This window comes from Salmo trutta, chromosome 21 (assembly GCF_901001165.1).
Source record: "Salmo trutta chromosome 21, fSalTru1.1, whole genome shotgun sequence".
Taxonomy (NCBI): Eukaryota; Metazoa; Chordata; class Actinopteri; order Salmoniformes; family Salmonidae; genus Salmo; species Salmo trutta.
The window spans coordinates 50168733-50184786 of NC_042977.1; the positions used below are offsets into that span (position 1 = coordinate 50168733).

The following is a 16054-nucleotide window of genomic DNA, read 5'->3' on the forward strand; positions in this document are numbered from 1 at the left end:
CAATGTAACTCCAAGTCAATCACACTTCTGTGAAATCAAACTGTCCACTTAGGAAGCAACACTGATTGACAATAAATTTCACATGCTGTTGTGCAAATGGAATAGACAACAGGTAGAAATGATAGGCAATTAGCAAGACACCCCCAATAAAGGAGTGGTTCTGCAGGTGGGGACCACAGACCACTTCTCAGTTCCTATGCTTCCTGGCTGATGTTTTGGTCACTTTTGAATGCTGGCGGTGCTTTCACTCTAGTGGTAGCATGAGACGGAGTCTACAACCCACACAAGTGGCTCAGGTAGTGCAGCTCATCCAGGATGGCACATCAATGCGAGCTGTGGCAAGAAGGTTTGCTGTGTCTGTCAGCGTAGTGTCCAGAGCATGAAGGCGCTACCAGGATTCAGGCCAGTACATCAGGAGACGTGGAGGAGGCCGTAGGAGGGCAACAACCCAGCAGCAGGACCGCTACCTCCGCCTTTGTGCAAGGAGGAGCAGGAGAAGCACTGCCAGAGCCCTGCAAAATGACCTCCAGCAGGCCACAAATGTGCATGTGTCTGCTCAAACGGTCAGAAACAGACTCCATGAGGGTGGTATGAGGGCCCGACGTCCACAGGTGGGGGTTGTGCTTACAGCCCAACACCGTGCAGGACGTTTGGCATTTGCCAGAGAACACCAAGATTGGCAAATTAGCCACTGGCGTCCTGTGCTCTTCACAGATGAAAGCAGGTTCACACTGAGCACATGACAGACGTGACAGAGTCTGGAGACGCCGTGGAGAACGTTCTGCTGCCTGCGACATCCTCCAGCATGACCGGTTTGGCGGTGGGTCAGTCATGGTGTGGGGTGGCATTTCTTTGGGGGGCTGCACAGCCCTCCATGTGCTCGCCAGAGGTAGCCTGACTGCCATTAGGTACCGAGATGAGATCCTCAGACTCCTTGTGAGACCATATGCTGGTGTGGTTGGCCCTGGGTTCCTCCTAATGCAAGACAATGCTAGACCTCATGTGGCTGGAGTGTGTCAGCAGTTCCTGCAAGAGGAAGGCATTGATGCTATGGACTGGCCCGCCCGTTCCCCAGACCTGAATCCAATTGAGCACATCTGGGACATCATGTCTCGCTCCATCCACCAACGCCACGTTGCACCACAGACTGTCCAGGAGTTGGCGGATGCTTTAGTCCAGGTCTAGGAGGAGATCCCTCAGGAGACCATCCGCCACCTCATCAGGAGCATGCCCAGGCGTTGTAGGGAGGTCATACAGGCACGTGGAGGCCACACACACTACTGAGCCTCATTCTGACTTGTTTTAAGGACATTACATCAAAGTTGGATCAGCCTGTAGTGTGGTTTTCTACTTTAATTTTGAGTGTGACTCCAAATCCAGACCTCCATGGGTTGATAAATTGGATTTCCATTGATTATTTTTGTGTGGTTTTGTTGTCAGCACATTCAACTATGTAAAGAAAAAAGTATTTAATAAGATTATTTCTTTCATTCAGATCTAGGATGTGTTGTTAAAGTGTTCCCTTTTATTTTTGTTGAGCAGTATAATACTCTGTACACAACAACAACCTTCAAACTTGATGCCGTTGTCCATAAACTGTCCCAAAATACTTCAAATCGCAATGAACTACCAAATAGAACGTATAAATATACTAAGAAAGGACTGTTGTTGGAGGGCTGATTGGGGCCCAATCTCCAGCCTGACCAATCCTTCGTTGACCCCTATTGTCATTAAATCAGTGTGAAGTATCTATGGCCTCCTCCCTTGTCTTTCTTTCACACACATTTATGCAAAAACTAGAGTAGTGTTTGACTCTAAATTACAGTGCAGTGTGCGCTCACAAAGAGGGTGTCTTCTACACCTGCATTGCTTGCTGTTTGGGGTTTTAGGCTGGGTTTCTGTACAGCACTTTGAGATATCAGCTGATGTAAAAAGGGCTTTATGAATACATTTGATTTGATTTGGTCTTCAGTCCATATTATAATGTATATCACAAAATACAGGACTTCCAGGACATATTACGTTTTCCAAATATACTTATTTGGTTGTCATACTAAATATGAAAGTTACTAAAACATGTGTACATTGTAACCAGATTTGTAACCTAACGTAGCAGGCGTAAAAACAAAGATTTGAAAGGATTTTCCCATCATTTTTTGTACAAGTGTAACCATTGGATAGTACAACCCAAATCCCGCCTTAGTCCTTGATCGACGTATCACACAGCCAATTACCTGTTTTGCCTGTACTCGCGAGATTTGTGTGGCCCTTTTTCTGCTGTGTCACAGCGCGATAATCTCTTTCAACGAGAACGGCCATCTTCTCTCTCCGGGTTTGAGAAGAGAAGTGTTATAACAGATATGGCCGACTACTCGAACGTTGCTCCGCCGTCGGGAAATGGCGCCGGAATGAACGACGCTTTTAAAGACGCACTTCAGCGAGCTAGACAGGTAAGACAAATAATATAACATAACGTCGAAATACAAGGCGTCGAAATTGATAGTCGACAAGGAACTTAAATGTAGCCTAAACCTCAAGCTTTGGATGTTTCTAATTTGCGGCCTTCAATAAAGGAGGTTTCGTGTTGGCTGGTTCAACAAAGGAATGTAAAACCTAGCTAGCTAGTCAGCTAATTAGCCAGGTATTGCTAGCTCATTTAGCGATATGGTTCAATTTATCCGTTTTCGGTGAATTGATGAAGTACAACTTTGATTAATTTGATTGTGGTTTCAATAAGTAACTAAAACCAAAACCAAGATAGCGTCACATAGCTAACGTTAGTTACGTTAACCATATTTGTGGCCTTCTCGAAGCCTCCATCGTGTAGAAATACTGTTGCATTGATTCTGTGGCGTTAGGTGAGGCCATGATACACTGGTAATTAATTTTTAAAGGAAATATTGCCTAACAATGGTTGCTGCAATTTATTTTTATTTTTTTACATTTGAAAGGAACAACTTTATTGTGTTTAAGTTGATCGGCGGTGCCACATAGTGGGCAATTTCTGGTGATCATAACCAAAGCGCAGATATTGGTCCTGTGATCAGTCTAACGTTACGTTACTCTTTAACAAAATATTTTTGGAAATATGGCCATCGTTTTTGAGCTGAAGCGAGAGAAAGTCAACTCATCGTCGGAGTGAAATGTCGGCCATAACCTACAATATTTTTTTTTACCAAGATACCGGAATACATACTGTGTTCAATTTGTCATGCCTTGGGCGGCAGCGTAGCCTAGTGGTTAGAGCGTTGGACTCGTAACCGAAAGGTTGCGAGTTCAAATCCCCGAGTTGACAAGGTCAAAATCTGTCGTTCTGCCCCTGAACAAGGCATTTAACCCACTGTTCCTAGTTAAATAAAAGGTAAAAAAATAAGCTTTATTAACTCACTAAAATATCCACGGTGGTGCGCATTCGTTTGCGCTGTAGATTCTACATTTCCGTTTCGTTTTGGATCGTTTTTTTTTGTATTCGTAACTAGCTACACTGTCTAGCTTCGACTTGTGAATTACAAAGTTAACTAAATATCGTTTTCCTTATGTCTTCATTGACTTGACTGGCAATAGTGGACGCCCAGGGCAGAGGCAACACCTCTTTGTTGCTTGCTTGTTAGCTAATCAATTTCAGTAGCCTACATGTGACAACCAGCTATAGGAGTTAGAAATGTACATATAACTAGGAATAAAGTGATGGATAATAAACAGTAGCAGCCTATGTGATAAGTCAATGTTTGTGCACATTACCTTGAATGTGTCCTCCACGTGTTTACCTATCTCACCCGTTTACAATAGGAGCAGTGAATAAGGGGGGTGGGGAGAAGAGAGTTTCCTGATTTTGAAAGTTCGAAATGCCTGATTGCTAGGGTCATTTTAAGATTTCGACCATGCAAATCTGTTCTGCCATTTTGGTACAGTGACTCACTACCCGAACCAACCACAACACAACTGGTTTCAAGTGGCCAAGAGATGTCAACTGTGAATCAGACAGGGACAAGGCTGATGTACGGCCAAACATTTTGTTGTGCGGCTAGTAGTTTTATTTTGGGATCATGACATTTTTTACCCCCTGCGCATAATTGTAGTAATCATAAGGCGTGCCTTAGAGGAACAGGTGAGTGCAGATTCGTTAGCGTCATTGTCGCACCATTACATGAGCGAAAACATGTAACCTGGTCAAAAGCTATGACCCATGTTTCCAGTGCAGCATGTTTTTTTTTCCTATAGCGGATCACATTTTACATTCATAAACTCCACGTTGTCAACCATTTTGTTTACACTTTATTCAGTCGTTTTTATTGGCAAGCTAGCTAAAAACCGGGTAACTTTACCAGTATTATGCAAACGTTTAGGGGCACAGGAAAAAAGTGAAAGAGAGCACCGAATGAGTGACCGATCTCTTGAATGTTGTCGTCATACACCTGACAGTGTACTATTTTCAATGTTAAAGAAACTTCTCGTTAATCCAACCACAGTGTCCGATTTCAAAAACGCTTTACAGCGAAAGCACACCAAACGATTGTTAGGTCAGCGCCTAGTCACAGAAAAACACAGCCATTTTTCCAGCCAAAGAGAGGGGTCACAAAAAGCAGAAAGAGATAAAATTAATTACTAACCTTTGATCTTCATCAGATAACACTCATAGGACTTCATGTTACACAATACGTGTATGTTTTGTTAGATAAAGTTCATATTTATATCCAAAAATCTCAGTTTACATTGGCGTGTTATGTTCAGTAATGTTTTGCCCCCAAAACCCCCGGTGATTTTGCAGAGAGCCACATCAATTTACAGAAATACTCATCATAAATGTTGATGAAAATACAAGTTATGCATGGAACTTTAGATAAACTTCTCCTTAATTCTTACATCTAGATGTTCCGCTAGCGGAACGTCTGCTCCAATATCCAATGATGGGCGTGGCGCGAAATACAAATTCCTCTAAAATCCGAAAACTTCCATTTTTCAAACATATGACTATTTTACAGCTATTTAAAGACAACACTCTCGTTAATCTAACCACACTGTCCGATTTCAAAAAGGCTTTACAGTGAAAGCAAAACATTAGATTATGTCAGCAGAGTACCCAGCCAGAAATAATCAGACAACCATTTTTCAAGCTAGCATATAATGTCACAAAAACCCAGAAGACAGCAAAATGCAGGACATTATGTTATACAATACATGCATGTCTGTTCAATCAAGTTCATATTTATATCAAAAAACAGCTTTTTACATTAGCATGTGACGTTCAGAACTAGCATACCCCCCGCAAACTTCTAGGGAATTTACTAACAATTTACTAAATTACTCACGATAAACGTTCACAAAAAGCATAACAATTATTTTAAGAATTATAGATACAGAACTCCTCTATGCACTCGATATGTCCGATTTTAAAATAGCTTTTCGGATGAAGCACATTTTGCAATATTCTAAGTATATAGCTCAGCCATCTCGGACTAGCTATTTAGATACCCGGCAAGTATAAGCTGGTAAATCACGGTCGTGCGCATGGCACATAACGTGACAAAAAAATTCTAAATATTCCATTACCGTACTTCGAAGCATGTCAACCGCTGTTTAAAATCAATTTTTATGCAATTTATCTTGTAGAAAAGCGATAATATTCCGACTGGGAATCTGCGTGTCTGTAAACAGAGGGAAAAACAGAAAGGCGGGGGCGGCCAGTGCCCACGCCTAAGCCCTTTGTCCTCTGATAGACCACTTAGGAAAAGCGCTCGTGTGTTTCAGCCAGGGCTTTGAATTACGTCATTCAGGTTTTTCCCGGGCTCTGAGAGCCCATTGGAGCCGTGGGAAGTGTCACGTAACAGCAGAGATCCTTAGTTTTTGGAAGAGATGTCAAAGAAAGCAAATAAATGGTCAGACAGGGTACTTCCTGTACAGAATCTTACATTTACATTTAAGTCATTTAGCAGGCGCTCTTATCCAGAGCGACTTACGTTTTTGGCCTGCCAAATGAGTTCTGTTATACTCACAGACACCATTCAAACAGTTTTAGAAACTTTGGAGTGTTTTCTATCCAAAGCTAATAATTATATGCATATTCTAGTTTCTGGGCAGGACTAATAATCAGATTAAATCGGGTACGTTTTTTATCCAGCCGTGAAAATACTGCCCCCTAGCCATAAGAGGTTAATGCAACCGCTATGTCAGATTTCAAAAAAGCTTTACCGAAAAAGCACACCATGTAATAATCTGTGTACGGTGCTCAGACACAAAAACAAGCCAAATGTTGCCATGTTGGAGTCAACAGAAGTCAGAAATAGCATTATAAATATTCACTTACCTTTGATCTTCACGAGAATGCACTTCCAGGAATCCCAGTTCCACAATAAATTTTTGTTTTGTTCGATAAAGTCCATCCTTTATGTCCAAATACCTCCTTTTTGTTCGCGCCTTCAGTTCACAAATCCAAATTCACGATGCGCAGGCCAGACAAACTCATAAAATTCCATTACAGTTCGTAGAAACATGTGAAACGATGTATAGAATCAATCTTTAGGATGTTTTTATCATAAATCTGCAATAAGATTTCACCCGGAGAATTCCTTTGTTTTTAGAAATGCAATAGAACTCAGCTACCTCTCACGCGCGAGAGCATGGCTGAAGCTCATGCCCATCTGGCAGACACCCGATACAATCAGCTCTTATTCCCCTCCACTTCACAGTAGAAGCCTCAAACAAGGTTCTAAAGACTGTTGACATCTAGCGGAAGCCTTATGAAGTGCAATATGACCCCACAGACACTGTATATTGGATAGGCCAAGACTTGAAAAACTATAAACCTCAGATTTCCCACTTCCTGGTTGGATTCTTTTCTCGGGTTTTTGCCTGCCATGAGTTCTGTTATACTCAGACATCATTCAAACAGTTTTAGAAACTTCAGAGTGTTTTCTATCCAAATCTACTAATAATATGCGTATCTTAGCTTCTGGGCCTGAGAAGCAGGCAGTTTACTCTGGGCACCTTCATCCAAGCTACTCAATACTGCCACCCATCCATAAGAAGTTAAAGCATCAGACAAGCTCAGTGAATATAGTTGATTTGATTAAAACACATAGGAGGTCAATATAGGGAAAAATATAGGATAATCTTTAAACCAATCATTTCTTTTCTCCGACAGCCCTTGTTGGTACACAGCAGGGACGTCTTTTGTTCTAACAAATGAAGAAACGGCCTCCTGTGGTGTGGCTCAGTTGGTAGAGCATGGCGCTTGCACCGCCAAGGTTGTGTGTTCGATTCTCACGGTAAAATGACTATGTAAATGAGTACCTATCGGCAGTGAGATTCTTGGGATGTCTGTACCATTAACCGCTCTGGTATCATTGGGATGCTAGCGTCCCACCTCGACAACAGCCAGTGAAATTGCAGTGCGCAAAATTCAAACAGAAATCCCATAATTAAAATTACTCAAACATACAAGTATTATACATCATTTTAAAGATAAACTTCTTGTTAATCCATCCACAGTGTCCGATTTCAAAAAGGCTTTACGGCGAAAGCACACCATGCGATTATGTTAGGACAGCGCCTAGCCACAAGAAACCATACAGACATTTTCCAGCCAAGGAGAGGACTCACAAAAGTCAGAAATAGTGATTACATGAATCACTAACCTTTGATCTTCATCTGGTGGCACTCCCAGGACTCCATGTTACACAATAAATACTCATGTTGTTCACTAAAGTCCCTCTTTATGTCCAAAAACCTCAGTTTAAATTGGCACGTTAAGTTCAGTAATGCATTGTCTCAAATGACATCTGGTGAAATTGCAGAGAGCCAAATCAAATTACAGAAATACTCATCATAAACATTGATGAAAGATACAAGTGTTATACATAGGATTAAAGATAAACGTCTTGTTAATCCAGCCGCTGTGTCAGATTTCAAAAAGGTTTTACGGCGAAAGCACACCATGCGATTATGTTAGGACAGCCGCCTAGCCACAAAACACCTGAGTAGCAGGCAGTTTAATTTGGGCACGCTTTTCATCCAAAATTCCAAATGCTGCCCCCTACCCTAGTGAAGTTAACCTAGCTACATGCTAGCTAACATAACTCCATGCTAGCTAACATAACTCCATTGAAAATAGCTAGCTACGGAATTTGTAGTGTTGTCGTGGAGCCTAGCTTAGATTGAGTGTTTTATGTATTTCAGATCGCCGCTAAGATTGGTGGTGACGGCGTACCCTCGGCGCCCTCGGGTAATGAGTTTGGCTACGGAGGCCAGAAGCGGCCCCTAGAAGATGGCGGTGAGTACGGTAGACCCATTTCATACCTCCGTATCTTCATTGCTCTATCGTTTGCCTGTACTGTTATAGATTGGACTTGCCTTTCTGATCCCCAAGCCTGGTCTCAGAGCCTTTTTATTTTTTTAAATGTTTTTATTTACCTGCTTCATTGTCCAGACAAGCATGCGATTCCAGATAAGATAAATCCATATGGAGTTGGCAAGAGAGCAGAAATAGACGTGTGTGTGTGTGTTCTGTTTTTTTAATTTGCTAGCAATATGTTAATTGTCTTGACGTTTATGCTTTCCCAAATAGACATGCATTGAGAATTCAGTCTTATCACCTAGCTATGGTGTAGCTAGGGAACTGAATACAACTGTCCAGTGTCAAAACTAAGCGTTGTTTATCCAATGTGTATAACGCAGATCTTAAACAGGCTTCTGTTATCAGTTTTGCCTCTTTATCACAGCTGAAACGGTGTGTGTGGGGGGGTCGCCCATTTTCGGAAAACAAAATGCTCGACTCTTAAGTAGACCAGGTCTCTTGAAAAAGAGACTCTCACTAATCTGGATAAATAAAATAAATAGCTTGGGATAAATAAATACATTTTAAAAATTATCTGGTAAATGGCATAGGCCTGCATTGTATGGAGAACCCCAGGTGTTGCCTGTATTGTGTATCACTGTTCCGTTCTGTCTATTCACTCTGTAGATGACTGTTGGACCAGTCTAAACAGTAGAACCCATCGGGAAGGGATGAACTCTCCTTTCTCAGGCACGGTCCCCCTTTTTTGATAAATACCCATTAGGCACTTAGGCCAACCAGTTTTAAACCACACACTTGTTGTTTTATGATCTAGACTAGGCATTATGTATAGTGTGAAAATGGTATGGGTGATCAATTGTATGAGATATTATATTTATGTAGTTTAGTGTGTTTTTTTTTGGCATGTTTTAGAAATGATATCCTCACTTTGGTGCTTTTTATTCTTCGATGCTGTTTATAGACTTGGCATAAAATGCTTGACTTGGGGTTTAGTAATAGGAATCACTTGTTCTGTATCATGTATAGTCAGAAATGCTCAGTCCGTTCACTTCCATGTTTTGATAGTGTTGCATTTAGCGGGGGGGGATTGTATGTTATAATAAACCACTAACCTTGTTACTTTTTATATATATATATTAATATTAGTTGGGCTGCCTTGTGTTTCTAGAAAATACTATGTCTGTGTGTGCCATGCTGCACAGGCATTAGATGTAATGTGAAATGGCCATTTTTTTCCTCACTCGGAAGTAGGCCGGTTATAGCCCTGTTCTCAGCCCTGGTTCTGGGGAGCCTCGGCAGTCCAGTAACCCCGTCTCCTCTTCTCCTTACAGACCAACCAGAGACCAAGAAGGTGGCACCAAATGACCGTGAGTACCTGTTGGTCGCTGGCTGTTAAAGGAAATGTATAGGATAGGTCCTTCTGTCTAAAAATAGCCACCTGTCCATATGGGTTTATGGTTGAATCCCAAAAGGCACCCTGTTCCTTTTGCAGTGCACTACTTTTGACCAGGGTCTATGGTGCTCAGTGCACTACTTTTGACCAGGATCTATGGTGCTCAGTGCACTACTTTTGACCAGGATCTATGGTGCTCAGTGCACTACTTTTGACCAGGGTCTATTGTGCTCAGTGCACTACTTTTGACCAGGATCTATGGTGCTCAGTGCACTACTTTTGACCAGGATCTATGGTGCTCAGTGCACTACTTTTGACCAGGATCTATGGTGCTCAGTGCACTACTTTTGACCAGGATCTATGGTGCTCAGTGCACTACTTTTGACCAGGATCTATGGTGCTCAGTGCACTACTTTTGACCAGGATCTATGGTGCTCAGTGCACTACTTTTGACCAGGATCTATGGTGCTCAGTGCACTACTTTTGACCAGGGTCTATGGTGCGCAGTGCACTACTTTTGACCAGGGTCTACGGCAGTATTTCTTAAGTAAATTAGTAGTCCCCTTGTATCTGAATGTCTTTTGGTTTCCTCATTGCAGCGTTCTCAGCAGCGATGGGTATGGGAGGAATGGGAGGTGGTGGACCGCGATCGTCATCAGAGGAGTTCAAGGTTCCTGACGGGATGGTTGGATTCAGTAAGTGTGCGCACACACACACACACACACACACCGTCCCTGAAATAATAGTTGGGTTCAGGAAGTACACACACAACATGCAGATGGATTTTTGGGGGGTTGATTGCCAAATCTTTTGTACCCCAGTTATTGGAAGAGGAGGAGAACAGATATCCCGCATGCAGCAAGAGTCTGGATGCAAAATCCAGATTGCCCCCGGTAAGATTTCCTGAAGTTATAGCACAGTGATTTCCTCATACTGTTTGATGGAGAGTTCTGCGCGCTATCTCTACTCTGAAACTCTTCATCTCTCTTCTATTGCAGACAGTGGAGGCATGCCTGATAGGTCAGTCACACTGACAGGATCCCCAGACTCAATACAGTAAGTATACAGCTCCTGTCGTCCCCTCTCTCTGCCCTCTCTTAGCTTCACCCCCCCGTTTTCTTACCCACATTCTCTGGTGACACAAGAAGCCAGTACAACATAACATTAGTTAGTAGATTAGATCCCTTGTCATAGTTGTGGCCCTTGTCAGAGACCATAGCAGACTGTCTTTGTCCCTGGTGTGTGTTTTCCAGAGCTACCAAGAGGCTACGTATGTGTCTAGTGAGTAGGGGCTTTTTCGTAGGCCAACTGTCCATGTCCTTAGCTAATGGTAACCATTTTCCTGCCCCCCCCCCCCAAACCAGAGCTGCCAAGAGGCTGCTGACGGAGATCGTTGATAAGGGTCGTCCTACTCCAGCCTTTCACCACAACGACGCCGGCGGCCCCGGTATGTCTGTTCAGGAGATGCTGGTCCCTGCCTCCAAGGCTGGCCTGGTCATCGGGAAGGGAGGAGAGACTATCAAACAGCTGCAGGAGAGAGCCGGGGTCAAGATGGTGATGATCCAGGAAGGACCTCAAAACACTGGAGCAGACAAACCTCTACGCATCTCTGGGGAACCTTTTAAAGTCCAGGTGAATGGATTCTCACTCCCTGAAGTACAACTGAAATGTTCAAGTGAAATTAGTCACTCTGAAAGAAATTGCGAAATACTCATAGCTGCAAAGTTGCATGCTTATTTGCCCATGATAATATTTGTTTGGTAATTTCCCTGACTCTTTCTCCTCCTCCTGTGTTTTTATCTGGTTGACTGTTTGCTCCTTCAGCAAGCCAAAGACATGGTGATGGAGCTGATCAGAGAACAGGGCTTCAGGGAGCAGAGAGGCGAGTACGGCTCCAGGATGGGGGGAGGAGGAGGCGGTGGCGGCGGAGGAGGAGGAGGAGGTGAGGGCCTGGATGTAAGTCTACAATAATACTCATATTACACTGTCATGCAATCATGTGGAATCCAGAGTTTGTTAATGGTAGACTTGGCGAGTTGACAATGTCAGATTCGGTTCTCTTAAGGGTGCACGTCACGCTGCTTTTGTAGTATCTACAGGACTTAAACGGCCCTGTGCTTTAACACTCTTACTAGTTGTTGTGGAATTTGACTAGTTATTGTGTTAACTTGTGTTCAATGTCATCTGGCTGAGTCTACCGTTCAGTAAGGTTGTTTAGTTTGTACAGATGGAACTTCCCATCTGGGTTGGGAAGAGACGAGTTCGACGGTATACAGATACCGTACCTGTGCCATCCTGGGATATATGTTATTACCAGCAGTGCGCACAAGGGGCACATTTTTTCCCTTCTTCCTAATGTAAAAAGTCACTTACCAGAATGCTAACAAATACTGCTTAATTCTCCTAGCGGATGCTAGGTGAGTGCTAACAAATACTGTTTAATTCTCCTAGGGGATGCTAGGTGAGTGCTAACAAATACTGTTTAATTCTCCTACCGGGTGCTAGGCGAGTGCTAACAAATACTGTTTAATTCTCCTACCGGGTGCTAGGCGAGTGCTAACAAATACTGTGTAATTCTCCTAGCGGATGCTAGGCGAGTGCTAACAAATACTGTGTAATTCTCCTAGCGGATGCTAGGCGAGTGCTAACAAATACTGTGTAATTCTCCTAGCGGATGCTAGGCGAGTGCTAACAAATACTGTGTAATTCTCCTAGCGGATGCTAGGCGAGTGCTAACAAATACTGTGTAATTCTCCTAGCGGATGCTAGGCGAGTGCTAACAAATACTGTGTAATTCTCCTAGCGGATGCTAGGCGAGTGCTAATAAATACTGTGTAATTCTCCTAGCGGATGCTAGGCGAGTGCTAATAAATACTGTGTAATTCTAGGACAGACAACCCAGCTCAATTATGTGACAATCTCAAAACGCAGGTTGCCGTAGGGCTCTTAATCCAGGATTGACTCTGCTGCTGTTACCAGGAAGCTTGATCTGCAAGCTAACATTAACACGTTTGCAAAACCCAGCTGGAGAGAATTTAGTTTGGCACATCTTAGATATATCTAACTGTAACTTCATATAACTGTAACTTTATCACCTCACAGCTGCAGGAGTGACTCAGCTCACAAAGCTCCCATTTTTGCTCGTCGTGCTTCCTTCTCCTCCTCCCCCCAATTTCGTGATATCCAATTGGTAGTTAGTCTTGTCCCATCGCTACAACTCCCGTACGAACTCGGGAGAGGCGACGGTCAAGAGCCATGCGTCCTCTGAAACACGATCGTGCCAAGCATTTTTACATTACATTTTAGTCATTTAGCAGACGCTCTTATCCAGAACGACTTTTACAGTAGTGAATGCATACATTTCATACTTTTTTCCCCCCTTCTCCGTACTGGTCCCTCGTGGGAATCGAACCCACTACCTTGGCGTTGCAAACACCATGCTCTACCAACTGAGCCACACGGGACCACACCAGTGTGTCGGAAGAAAAACCGTACAGCTTTGCGACTGAAGTCAGCGTGCACTGCGCCCGGCCGCCACAAGGAGTCGCTAGAGCGCGATGGGACAAGGACATCCCGGCTGGCCCATACACTCCCGGATGACACTGGTGCCAATTTTGCGACGCCTCTTGGATGTCACGGCTGGCTACGACGCAGCTAACAAGTACTAAGTGATCCTCATAGAGAACGCTAACTAAATACATTGCGAACATTTTGTGCAGTTTTTAACTCAAAAACGCCGCAGTTTGCTGCAAGGCTCTTGATCCAGGTGGGCGTTCTCTGCTGCGTTCTCTGAGGGCGTTTGCTGCTGGAAGAAGCTAACCACTTAGCTAGATGGCTAACTAGCTACTAAATTAGAAAATCAAATGTACAACTTTTAAGAGCATTTAGAATATTTTAGACAGTTAACTATATATATATATATATATATATATATATATATATATATATATATATATATATATATATATATATATATAGCTGGAAAACAATTTAATTGTGATTTCCATACTGTATTTAGATCACCTGGTACATGTTGAAACAACAGTGAGTTCATCACAAGGCTCCGGTCTCTCGCCGTGTGTTTGTAAACGAACACCACGTGATGAGGAACTACCGTAAGCTACATAATGTCACAGGTGAAATGAAGAAAGTTTTCTCCTAACGTATTGCCGCAAGTTCACTGCAGGCATTTACTTCAAAAGTAACTGCAAATATAAACTAATAACTTAAAAGAAATTGTTTCGACGGTATTTGGGGAAAAAAACGTCCTGTGGCTTTTTCCAAATAGCCCGGTATAGGGTATATACAGTATACTGCCCAAGCCTACAGGAGACTATGTAATGGTATGCTTTATGTTTAATGTGTGTCCTCCCTCCCTCAGGTTCCTGTCCCCAGGTTTGAGTTGACTACTAACCTGGCTTGTCCTCTCTCCCTCAGCTTCCTGTCCCCAGGTTTGAGTTGACTACTAACCTGGCCTGTGTCCTCCCTCCCTCAGCTTCCTGTCCCCAGGTTTGAGTTGACTACTAACCTGGCCTGTGTCCTCCCTCCCTCAGCTTCCTGTCCCCAGGTTTGAGTTGACTACTAACCTGGCCTGTGTCCACTCCCTTAGGTTCCTGTCCCCAGGTTTGCGGTAGGAATCGTGATCGGGAGAAACGGAGAGATGATCAAGAAGATCCAGAGCGACACAGGAGTCAGGATCCAGTTCAAACCAGGTGAGACGTCACCGATTACAAAGCATGGCTCAAATGGCACCCCATTCCCTATATAGTGCATTACTTTGGACCAGAACCCTATGGGGCCCATTTTCGGATGCAACTAGTCTGTTACCTGAATGAAGACTGTTAGTGATGACTTGGACCTGATTGTCCAGTGATGAGGAACTTGTCAGATATGGCTATAGTATCTTTGACCTGACCTCTTCCTCCATGGCCACGCCACCTTTTGACCTGACCTCTCCCCCATGGCCACACCACCTTTGACCTGACCTCCCCCATGGCCACGCCACCTTTGACCTGACATCTCCCCCATGGCCACGACACCTTTGACCTGACCTCTCCCCCATGGCCACGCCACCTTTGACCTGACCTCTCCCCCATGGCCATGCCACCTTTGACCTGACCTCTCCCCCATGGCCACGCCACCTGTTTCACTGCTGCTTTTATAAAAACAGACCCGGTCTTAATACGCTTCATGGTTATCAAGTGGTTGACTAGAGGGAAAGTATTCTGACACTGCAGCTTACCGGGATTGAACTGCCAACCCTTATCGGACAATTCAAACTGGTAAACTAAACTCCTTTAGGCGGGGAGAAACACAACTGAGCTAAGGGGAAACACTGACATCAACCCTAACCCGTTTTCTCTCCTCTTCGCCTCCCTCCTTACTTCATTCCCGCTTCTTCTTCTCTTCCTCCTCCTCTTCCTCTCCAGATGACGGCAGTACCCCGGAGAGGATAGCCCAGATCGTGGGTCCTCCTGAACAGTCCCAGCATGCAGCAGAGATAATCTCTGACCTTCTGAGGAGTGTTCAGCAGGGAGGGCCTGGCGGTCCTAACGGAGGGGGCAGGGGGAGAGGCAGGGGGGGTAACGGGGGTGGTAACTGGAACATGGGTCCTCCTGGTGGACTGCAGGAGTTCACCTTCACCGTCCCTACCATGAAGACTGGACTCATCATCGGCAAAGGTAGGTGAAGTTAGACTGGGTTACGTCCAAATTGGCACTCTGTTCCCTATATAGTGCACTTCTTTTGACTGGAAGGCCCTCACACTGAAGTGATAATGCCCGAGAAGCCGGTGTTTGGAAAATATACTGTGCATTCGGAAAGTATTCAGACTGTTACATTACAGCCTTATTCTAAAATGGATTGAATTGTTTTTCCCCCCCTCATCAATCTACACACAATATCCTATAATGACAAAGGGGGAAAAAATGTTTTTTTGCAAATGTATTAAAAAAAATAGTGTCTAATTTGCCTAAATATTCAGACCCTTTACTCAGTACTTTGAAGCACCTTTGGCAGCGATTTCAGCCTTGAGTTTTCTTGGGTTTGACGCAACATGCTTGGCACACCTGTATTTGAGGAGGATCTCTCTACTTTGCTTTGTTCATCTTTCCCTCGATCCTGACTAGTCTCCCGCTCCCTGCCGCTGAAAAATATCCCCACCGCATGATGTACCCTTCCTCAGATCTGTGCCTCGACAAAATCCTGTCTCTGAGCTCTACGGACATGTCCTTCGACGTCATGGCTTGGTTTTTGCTCTAACATGTACTGTCAACTGTGGGACCTTTTTATATAGACAGGTGTGTGCCTTTCCAAATCATGTCCAATCAATTGAATTTACCACAGGTGGACTCCAATCAAGTTGTAGA

The 16054-nt window shown here is 43.8% G+C and overlaps 1 protein-coding gene across 5 annotated transcripts in view; it reads left to right on the plus strand.

Moving 5' to 3' along the window:
- The first annotated feature begins 2303 nt into the window (after positions 1-2303).
- The window catches only part of fubp1 (far upstream element (FUSE) binding protein 1), a 29709-nt gene continuing 15958 nt past the window's right edge, over positions 2304-16054 (plus strand). For 3 of the 5 annotated variants that reach the window (XM_029706058.1, XM_029706057.1, XM_029706060.1), the window contains exons 1-11: positions 2304-2450; positions 8176-8269; positions 8960-9022; positions 9625-9660; positions 10286-10381; positions 10508-10579; positions 10685-10742; positions 11051-11318; positions 11511-11642; positions 14296-14398; positions 15116-15367. In XM_029706058.1, the coding sequence (XP_029561918.1) occupies positions 2361-2450; positions 8176-8269; positions 8960-9022; positions 9625-9660; positions 10286-10381; positions 10508-10579; positions 10685-10742; positions 11051-11318; positions 11511-11642; positions 14296-14398; positions 15116-15367 (1264 nt within the window). In that variant the 5' untranslated portion in view covers positions 2304-2360. The remainder of the gene's footprint in view (positions 2451-8175; positions 8270-8959; positions 9023-9624; positions 9661-10285; positions 10382-10507; positions 10580-10684; positions 10743-11050; positions 11319-11510; positions 11643-14295; positions 14399-15115; positions 15368-16054) is intronic. The other 2 variants (XM_029706059.1, XM_029706061.1) reach the window with 1 other exon arrangement.